Source organism: Sinocyclocheilus anshuiensis, unplaced genomic scaffold, assembly GCF_001515605.1.
Source record: "Sinocyclocheilus anshuiensis isolate Anshui unplaced genomic scaffold, SAMN03320099.WGS_v1.1 scaffold1170, whole genome shotgun sequence".
Classification (NCBI taxonomy): domain Eukaryota; kingdom Metazoa; phylum Chordata; class Actinopteri; order Cypriniformes; family Cyprinidae; genus Sinocyclocheilus; species Sinocyclocheilus anshuiensis.
Genome location: NW_015538055.1, coordinates 3,664,666 through 3,675,217, shown reverse-complemented (window position 1 = coordinate 3,675,217; position 10,552 = coordinate 3,664,666). Strand labels below are relative to the sequence as shown.

General features: G+C 37.5%; 2 protein-coding genes across 3 annotated transcripts in view; one reads left to right on the top strand and one right to left on the bottom strand.

The window, feature by feature from the left end:
- The window catches only part of LOC107683428 (collagen alpha-4(IV) chain-like), a 47,030-nt gene extending 45,767 nt beyond the window's left edge, over positions 1-1,263 (top strand). Inside the window, exon 48 of the mRNA XM_016479479.1 lies at positions 247-1,263. Within this exon, the coding sequence (XP_016334965.1) occupies positions 247-504 (258 nt within the window). The 3' untranslated portion in view covers positions 505-1,263. The remainder of the gene's footprint in view (positions 1-246) is intronic.
- A 2,154-nt stretch (positions 1,264-3,417) lies between these two features.
- Positions 3,418-10,552, bottom strand: part of LOC107683388 (rhomboid-related protein 4-like) — a 9,932-nt gene continuing 2,797 nt past the window's right edge. The window contains exons 2-9 of one of the 2 annotated variants that reach the window (XR_001633719.1): positions 7,215-7,367; positions 6,719-6,998; positions 6,230-6,362; positions 6,020-6,108; positions 5,444-5,500; positions 5,034-5,234; positions 3,707-3,984; positions 3,418-3,589 (exon numbers count right to left, since the gene is read on the bottom strand). Coding sequence is in view for 1 of the 2 variants with exons in the window: in XM_016479446.1 (XP_016334932.1) it covers positions 3,899-3,984; positions 5,034-5,234; positions 5,444-5,500; positions 6,020-6,108; positions 6,230-6,362; positions 6,719-6,998; positions 7,215-7,367 (999 nt within the window). In the remaining variant the exon portion in view is untranslated. Of the gene's footprint in view, positions 3,985-5,033; positions 5,235-5,443; positions 5,501-6,019; positions 6,109-6,229; positions 6,363-6,718; positions 6,999-7,214; positions 7,368-10,552 lie in introns of both variants that reach the window. The other variant, XM_016479446.1, reaches the window with a different exon arrangement.

The following is a 10,552-nucleotide window of genomic DNA, read 5'->3' as shown; positions in this document are numbered from 1 at the left end:
TGCCAGTACGAGACTCGAACCCACAACCTTTGGGTTATGAGTCCGACTCTCTAACCATTAGGCCACGACTTCCCTAATATTTCACAATATTGCAGTTTTTACTGTATTTTTGATCAAATAAATGCAGCCCTTGTGAGCATAAAACACTTCTTTCAAAAACATAAGGACTTCAATGTTTTGATGGTACTGTGTATCTCTTTACATTTTGAACAAATCGCATGATGCAACTTCATTTCTGTGTTCCAGCATACAGGATCAGGGGACGAGGGAGGTGGACAGTCTCTGGCATCAACAGGAAGCTGTTTGCAGGACTTCCGCAGTCAGCCGTTCGTGGAGTGCCAAGGTCCGCGTGGCACGTGCCAATATTCCCCCACCTTCTACAGTTTCTGGCTGACTAGAGCGAACATGCAGCACTTTGACTCCGTTCCTCACAGTACTGTGCTCAACGGACAGAAACAGCGCGATAGCATCAGCTCATGCAGCGTCTGCATGAAGAAAAACTGACACAAGTCTCTCGTGTTTTCTAAAAAAAAAAACTGCACTGAGAATGCACATCAATAGGTCACTGGAGTGGAAGTGATCGAGATGCTTTTGGTCACTTTTTTTGGAGACGATAAAAAGGACATCATTTGTGACCATTTTTGTTGAACTACAGGCTGTGAACTTTTTACTTCACCGGATTTGTTCCCACATAGCTCAGTCTAACATGACTTCCTTTATGTCTTCTCATTTTTATTACATGTTGGTGCTAGTAAAAACCAAGACCATTTGCAGAAATGTCTGTACAGCAATGTACATTTTCTCATTAGTTCCTTGTATAAGCAAGTATTATGTTTGTGCACATCAAAACATTATCAACACAATATTGTAATGCTAGTTTAGCTCTATGGTGCGATTTTATACCAAAACAAAGCATGAATATTGAACCTTGAGAACAAAACCAATATCAAATAGGACCGTCTGCTAGCTGCAGATAACTAAATTGCTATTGCTGTCAGTGTAAATGCAGCTTTTGGCAGGTAGTTGCATTTTTTTTTTCTGTATAGAAATCAGCAGATTACTGGATTTCTACACTTGAATTTATCATTTTCTTGAATTTAAACCAAGCATTGTGCAGAATTAAGTTCTGGTCGCATTTATCATTGTTCAGCGAATTATTTGGGGAAAATCCAGTCATTTCAATTGGAATCCACGTGATTTCACTTGAAGGTGAGAGATTTTACCATGCAGATTTCCCAACTGGTTCAGAGAATCAGCTGACCAACAGACAGCTGCTTGGTTTGAAAGTGACGTATGTGTGTGCTGTGCGTCAAATATTGCTACACTATTGACAATAGAAAATTGATATTTTGCCTGCATGTGATAACCCCTTTACTGTTTAACTCTTTTAACTGAATTAAGGAACTACAGGAAACCAAGACAACATTTTTTAGCTGTTGATTTGTAAAATTAGGAAGATTTAGACATTTGAGAGACGCATCTCAAGCCAACATTCAAGTCATATGAAAATTAACCATGGTTTTACTACAAGTAAAACCAAACAATCATGGTTTAGTTAAACCATGGTAACCACAAATTAGCCATGGTTTTGCTACACTTATTGTATTTGTAGTAAAACTGTGGTAATACAAATGGAAATCAATCTGGAAAAAAAAACATGGTTACTACACTTCTACTATAATAAAACCATAGCTACTTTTTTTGTAATGTTTGGGTATGTTAGCCTTGCTAATGCTGTGGAACTAAAAATGTATTTGTCTGAAGATTCTACAACATCAACCAGCAAACATTTGAGTTTCCATATCTCCATGTGGCAAATACTAGCATTAGCAGGTCAATATGGCTGTAAATGTGAAAGGTATGAGGATATAAGACTTCAGTCAGTAGTTAGATGTTAAACAACCCCTTATTTCATAGGTCTTCAACCCTGCTCCTGTGGACCCACTGTCCTGCAAAGTTTATTTCCAACCTGCTTCAGCACACCTGGCTTCTGACTCTTCCAAGTGATCCTGAAGACCTTGATTAGCTGGTTCAGGTGAGTTTGATTAGGCTTGGAGCTGAACTCTGCAGGAAAGTGGGTCCCCAGGTGCAGGGTTGAAGACCTATGCCTTATTTCATTGTTTCTATACATACTATGCAGTTCCTAATAGACCCTTCTGGCCACGAGGCACATTTTTAAAGTACTGTTTAATGTAGTTATAATAAAAAAATAGTTCTTCTTCTTCTTCTGGTGTTTGTGAAAGGACCGTTGCCATCAAACTTCCCATTCATCATTATTGGACACTTGAAAGTCTTTCCTGCTTATTTTTTTATATATATATTTTTTCCCCTCTTGTTGTCTAAACTAACACAAACCATTAAATGAAACTAACACCTTCAGTATTTTACAGTCCACATAAGGGGTCCTAAGGAGTTTTTATTCTGAACATGATATATTCTTCTGTATGTACATATGATTGCATTGTTGACAGAACAGCTTTGCTTTATATTTTTACGAAATGTCAAGAGTATTTATTTAGCTAGAGATATTTTGGTGCTATTTTGGATGGAAATGAAAAACTTATTCCCTTTTAAAAAGAAGTGATTATTTTTGTCTGATTTTGTGGTTAGAAATTAAACTGTGCTCCATCCTTAGCCAATGTTATGCTAGTGTGTTGTGTTACCATTAAATATTCTATAAACCACTTCTGTGGCTTTGATAAAGTTTAAGTATAGGTTAAAACATGAAAACATGATAAATATTTTGTAGCACTGTAAGTATCTTTACTGTCAGTTTCCATTAATTTAATGCATTTTTGCTAAGTAAAAGTATACTCTTCTAGGTTCAAAAAACTGTCGTCCATAAAATGCGTTGCACAAATTCGAACATCTGGGTTGTGCTGTTCTGTTGTAAATAAATCTTAACCAATGATTCCTAATTGCACCTACATCCGGAAGGCCAAATAAAGTGCTTTTGCTTTTGCAATGAAACACACAGCGTCTCCCTGACATGGCTGCATCAACATTACTGCTGTTCCTGAAACCACGCCTTCTTTCTTTGCGTGCACATTTGGGCGGCATTATGCTAATATTTCCACATAGTGATGTAGATATGTGGGGGCGTGTTAGAGCGAGGCGTTTTAGGTAGGCGTGGCTGACTCTTATTTTTTTTTAAAAAGTGAATAGTAGTGTAACGTATATGTACTCTGAAAATGGATTGTCATGCAACTAAATGCAGGGAGTCTCTCTTACACAGTGATTTGAATAATACATGTAAACTGGATTTAATTATATATTTGTAATTACAATCAAATTTAATTTTTACTAAATATTTTATAATATACCATATAAAAAGGGCATGTCTTGGAACAAATGCAAAACCAGCAAGAACATACCATAATAAGAATGATTTATGTTTATTTACAAAAATATACGAGAAAGGAAAACTTGAAATCGCATCATATGACCCCTTTAAGAAACAAAGTATAAGTTACTTAGGAAGAAATGTTGTTTGGAAATAATCAAGTGCTATAAGCTTGAGAGATTTTACATACACTTAGTAAGACTTACTGGCATGCTGACAAAATCATCTTACTGTACATTCAACACACTGCAGAAAAGCACATCCACAACCATGTGTCATGGATATTCAATTCATTAATGTTCAATTTTTAACATTAAAGTAAAGAGATTAGCATTTACAGCAAAAACAAATGTGCATACTTACAAACATGTGCAATTAGAAATACAGCCAACAGCCTTTGAAACCTCCCATTGAAGACATCATAAAAGCTATTCAATGACACAATCAGTCAGCAGTGGAAGAATCCTCTCCGCTAGCTTGAATCGGTTGTTTAGTGCTCTCTTTGATGTGACCAATCTATTAGTATTATCATTATGTGCCACATTCTCCAATTGTTCAGCTGTTAAATCTCTGAAGTCGTCGCCAGCGGATCTCTTCAGGAGTTGGGTTAGACTGGGTATATGTGCCATGAGTATGACTACCTACAAAACAAAAATAACAATGCTACACATTGTAACTGCTAGTACTGTAAAAAATGAAAGGAATAGTTCACCCAAAAATGAAAATTTGCTGAAAATGTACTCACCCTCAGGACATTCAAGGTGTAGATGAGTTCTTCATCAGAACAGATTTGGAGAAATGGGGCATTACATCATTTGCTCACCAATGGATCCTCTGCAGTGAATGGGTGCCGTCAGAATGAGAGTCCAAAAAGCTGATAAAAACGTTACAATAATCCACAAGTAACCCACATGACTCCAGTCCATCAATTAAAGCATCATGAAGTGAAAAGTTGCATACTTGTAAGACACAAATCCATCATTAAGGCGCCAAAATACAAATCCATAATAGCGCTTCCTCCAGTGAAAATGTGCATCCCGTTGTCCTCTCACATCAAAATTCACCAACATATTTGTTTACAACAGTTTTGGACTGTTTTGGCTTGCTGGATGTATGCATTTTTCTCTCCTGATTCAGACAAGATTAATTTGCCAATATTATGGATCGAACTGATCGAAGCAATGGTTTGAAGTTAAAAACAACTTTGTTTCTTACAAGCACACAGATTTTTGATTCACAAGATGTTAATTGATGGACTGGAGTTGTGTGGATCACTTCTGGATTATTATGATGTTTTTATCAGCTGTTTGGACTCTCATTCTGACGGCACCCATTCACTGCAGAGGATCCATTGGTGAGCAAGTGATGTAATGCCACATTTCTCCAAATCTGTTCCCATGAAGAAGCAAACTCAGCTACATCTTTGATAGCCTGAGGGTGAGTACATTTTCATTTTGGGTGAACTATTCCTCTAATCAGACTGCTTCTGCAGCCTTAGTGTCAGTAAAAACATGTGGGAATTAATTAGTTGTGCTGGCATGTGGTCAACAACTTCTAATTCAATAATCAAGGAATATTGTTCATATTTTATGTCTAAATATTTGTTGATGTTTTGTTCTAAATATGTATGACAAAATAATTGTTTATGACAAAACATTTTTTTATCAACTGGCCATTTTGACCACCTAACCTCTGTCGTTCAGGCTGGCTCTGACAGCTGCTGCATACTGTTCCTCTTCTGACAGTCCTGCTGTATAGGGATGCTGGGATGGTGCAGAGGGCATTGCTGTGTCATATGGCTCCCTGTAGGGGGCGCCATACTGCCTGCGAAAAAATGACTGCTGTCCATAATGGGGGTTTGGAGGATATGGCATGCCATATCCACTGTATCCTGTGAACACAGACATACACATTATAGATCTTGAGGATTGAGGATGTCGACAGATTGATGCTACAACGGTCTAGTTAACAATCCCTAAATCACTCGATCTTTATTGGTTCTCAGAGCCATTTCTAGGACAGTAGTGATTCAAATCAGGTTGCAGTCTTTACAACTAAATGAATATTTCCATATAAAACAAAAAGAGCAAAACTGTTTACCTGATGAGTTATAGTATGTTTGTTGCCCTCCATAATGCCCATTAGATGTCACAAAGCCTGAAATGACATAGTCATGGCTGTTTATGTGGCTGGCTGGATGCATTAATTTCTGAATTAAATGTTTGTGGTTGATAAGTCTCTTATGCTTCTATTTTAATTTTAAAATGTAATTTATTCTTTTGATGCAAAGCTGAATTTTCAGCATCATTACTCCAGTCTTCAGTGTCACATGATACTTCAGAAATCATTTTAATATGCTGATTTTCTGCTCAAGAAACATTTTTTATTCTATCAGTGTTGAAAACAGTTAATGTTTTTGTGGAAACTGTGACTCTGGAAGTTCAAAAGAACAACATTTATTTGAAATAGAATTCTTTTGTAGCATTATAAATATCGTTACAGTCACTTTCGATCAATTTAATGCATCCATGCTGAATAAAAGCATTAATTTCCTTTAAAAAAATATACTGAACTGAACTGAGCGTATTGAATGGTAGTGTATACGCATATTAACATAGTGAAGTTACAAAGAGGTCAAACACGCTTATACAAAAAAAACATTGAAAATGTGTTTACCTGCACAGGTTTTCATGAGTCTCTTTAGTGGTCCAGTCGTGTAGAGCAGACCGACCAGAATCCCAGCCAGGTGTCCAACAAATGACGTCCTGCAAGAGATGTGTGTGAATGTCTGTTAATACAAGCTGTGAATCAGGTCCTAGGCCTACTACAAATAAAAAAATTTTAAAAAAATTACTCTAGCATCTTTGAAATGTGTTTCATGCCTACCCAGGGTTCATGAAATGGATGAGGACCAACTCTACCCAGCAGGCATAGCGATTAGCAATGTGCAGCTCCATGAAGTACGTGGCCCCTCCTGGATGATAATGATTATTCACCACCTTCAGCCCAAACAGAACACCTGAAACGAATCCCAAACAGCTTCAATGCTTATTTCTTAGTAGAAAAATATAAAAGTGACATATATGAATCAATTGATTTCTGATATCTGCTCCATTTTTATTCTTTCCGCCAACTTTTATAATGTTACAAAAGATTTCTATTTTAAATAAATGCTGTTCTTTCATCAAAAAATGTTGCTTGTATAATAAATCTGCAGAATTAGAATGATTTCTGAAGAATCATGTGACACTGAAGACTGGAGTAACGATGCTGAAAATTCAGCTTTGCATCACAGGAATAAATTACATTTAAAAATATATTATAATAGAAAACAATCATTTTAAAGCATATCTAATCTATCCTGATCCATCACACCCGAGAAGCCCACTGCACACTGTAAACTATATGACGAGTCTTCTGTCATGTGTGTCAGTCCTGTCTCCAGGAGCAGGTAGACCAATCCGGTGAGCAGAGAGAAGACAGACAGCAGATACGCAAACCAGGCGCCCCCCAGCTTCCTCTCCAGCTTGATGCCCTTCCAAAGGAGAGAGGCCATGTTGAAGTATAAGTGCATGTCGTCAACATGGTGAAACGGTGACAGCAGTAGACGACTCCAATCTCTGTACCAGTACGCCTCTCGAACACTCAAACACGTCTGCGAAACACAGAAACAGACCAGAAAAACCTTTAAGAACTTTCTACAACTTGCCTTCATTGTAACTTGTGCAACTTCCTTCTTTTTCAATGTATTTGTTTGTTAATTTGCCAGTTTATCAGCTGGCAGATTTTCTCCATTGACTCGCTACTGGCAGATGTGACCCGTTTTTGGTGTCACATCTGCCAAAAAAGTTTATTTTATAATAACATGTACCTGTAGGAGGGGTTTGGCAGGAAACAGGAACAAATAGACATTCAGACCCAGCGTTGCAAGAGTGACATGTGGGATGTTGTCGATTCCCAGCTGGAAAACCTGACAGGCCAGTAGGAGCAGGCCGAGATTGGATCCCCATAGTCTATTACGCATCTGAAAAACATACAGTAGAGTATTAGCATCTAAAATACACAACCAACCACATCTTCAAACACACAGAAGCAGGGTTTAATCGGTGTAAAAGTTTGTTTACATTTCTTGACAGACTGCTTCTCACTCATAAATATTGTGGATTTAGTTAAGAATCATTCCAATTGCAATTCATACACATCTGTCTACAGAGCATCTAAAATTATGAAAGGGGTGCTATTATGCTCCTTTACAAAGTCTTGATTTTGTTTTGGGGGTGTACTAGAACAGGCTCTCATACTAGGTTGTTCGAAAAACACATTATTTTTCACATATTTTACATTATTACAACACCTCTCTCCCCAGTCTGGCATGAACGGCTCGAATAGTTCCTGTATCAAATGAAGGCCCGCCTTCTGAAATACGAAATGTGCTGTGATTGGTCAGCTGGGCCAGTGTGTGTTGTGATTGGTCAGTTGGGTCAGTGTGTGCTTTGATTGGTCAGCTGGGCCAGTGTGTGTTGTGATTGGTCAGCTGGGCCAGTGTGTGCTGTGATTGGTTAGCTGGGCCAGTGTGTGTTGTGATTGGTTAGCTGGGCCAGTGTGTGCTGTGTGTGGTTAGCTGGGCCAGTGTGTGCTGTGATTGGTTAGCTGGGCCAGTGTGTGTTGTGATTGGCAGCACTCGGCGTCTGGTTGGGAAATGTCATGCCCTTTACCATAGCCGCCAGCGAGCTTCAGTGTAAATATTGCGTCAAAATCAAATCAAAATCAAATCGATTTAAACCCGGATGATTGTAACCACTCTAAGTTCGTCTGCCTTGAGAAAGCTAGCGTGTCTCCGACATAGTGATAACACTCGTTGCCTGCTCTAGTGCAGCTCAACCAGGTCTCGTCCCATTCGTCAATATTTGTGATATCACAAATCCCGGAAAATATGCATTGTAGTCCAAACGAGTCGTTCGTTGTAGTTTTTGAAAAGTGATTTCTGTTAAATAAAATATCTCATTTTGAAGTGGACTTTGAGCTTTGTAACTTTGCAGATCTTTTTCATGCTCAAACAGCAACATTACAGACTAACTAAAGTTGAAAAAGTGAAAAAGCATAATAGGACCCCTTTAAGCATGATTGGCATCTGGCTAGCCAATTGCAGGTTGCAGGGAGGGGCATTTCCATTCTTGAGAAAATCTGATAGGACAAAAACTGTAGTGCAGGATGAGTCATTCATATTTGATGATGAAAGATGTTGACATTTTAAGTGTATTTTTTTTCAATTTGTCGAAAAATATTCTGGCATATAGTTAGCACCAAAGCTAAAAAAAAAATTTTTTTTTTCATAGGGTAATTAAATGTAGTTGTGTATTTCATGTAAATTCAACATTGTCGGAACTGGGTCTTACATCATAACAATAATTATTTTGTTTCATTTGGCAATAAAACTATCAAGCATGGATGGTAAGTGGTGCACACACAAGAGCCTTTAAGTAAAATATTATCAAAAAGAGAAATCTATTTCTTTCATTAAATAAAGAATCTATTATCCATACTAAACTGTCAATTTAAGAGAATATTCTGGGTAATATCATGCATGCACTGTCAAACTCAGTTCCTGGAGGGTTTAGTTCCAACCCTGCTCTAACCACACATTGCATGTGAATAAATAAGCCTGAAGGGACTTGATTAGCTGGATCAGCTGTGTTTAATAGAGAATGGGAATGTGTCGTTACAGCGGCAATGCATTCTGGGAATTTAGGTCACGGGAGCTACAGCGGAGACTGGATAACATAGTGAATGTAGACGTTTGGGGATTTAATGTTTATTTTATTCTACTTAAGATCGCGTTGGAGTGGTTAAGGCTCACTTTACATCATTTGCCATAGCCCTTTGCACGGCCGTTGTGAAAAACGTGCTTTTTTCAGCGTTAGAAAACCGAAAGAGCAGAAGTATTTCCTGCAGACATTGATAAGGGCTATGCTATAGCCCTTAATTATCAATCTCTGCATGAAATACCTCTGCTTTTGATTAACGCTATGTTGATACAGTAAGCGTTAATCATTCCAACTCGATCTTAAGTTGAATCATATAAACAAAATAATATAAAATGTCTGCATTCACTACGGAACTCGGATGAAAGTTAAACTGAAACTGTATGGTAAACAACTCAAATAAGATGTGGCTTAATAATTGATCTCTGTAGATTTATTATATACAGTGCATTAAACTGTAAGCCCTCACACCACAAATAGAAGAAAATCATATATGGAAACGTTATCTTGCGGCAGCTTCATTCATTCATTTATTTGATCGCTTGCATCGTTGTTCGGCATCTCTAATAGTAAGGAATCTTCAACTTGGTTCATTCAAGTCAAGGTAACGGGTTTGGAACAACATGAGGGTGAGTAATTAATGACAGAATTTTCATTTTTGGGTGAACTATCCCTTTAAGATCGCATTGGAGTGGTTAAGGCTCATTTTAAATTATTTGCCATAGCCCTTTGCACGGGCGGTGTGAAAAACGTCCTTATCAATGTCTGCATGAAATACCTCTGCTTTTGATTAACGCTATGTTGATACAGTAAGCGTTAATCATTCCAACTCGATCTTAAGTTGAATCATATAAACAAAATAATATAAAATGTCTGCATTCACTACGGAACTCGGATGAAAGTTAAACTGAAACTGTATGGTAAACAACTCAAATAAGATGTGGCTTAATAATTGATCTCTGTAGATTTATTATATACAGTGCATTAAACTGTAAGCCCTCACACCACAAATAGAAGAAAATCATATATGGAAACGTTATCTTGTGGCAGTTGATACCCAGCCACTTGTTTGTACGGATTAAGTTTCATTCATTCATTCATTCATTCATGGCTTCCATCGTTGTTCGGCATCTCTAATAGTAAGGCATCTTCAACTTGGTTCATTTAAGTCAAGGTATTATATAGCATCCACAATACACATCGTTTCAAAGCAGCTTATAGTAAGTTCTGTTCCCTCTATAATGGCTTAATTCTTTACACTGAGAATTTTTACTGGGCAATATGACGATATATAATGATAAATGATCCACTGTTTGAGATCTAGTTATGTTTCTCCCCTTTAAAATTAACCATGATTTTGCTACTCTAACCAAAGTGTTTTAGCAGTTAGCCTATATCAGTACCACTGTAGTGAAGGAGACTGAATAATGAATATTTGCAGCCTCTC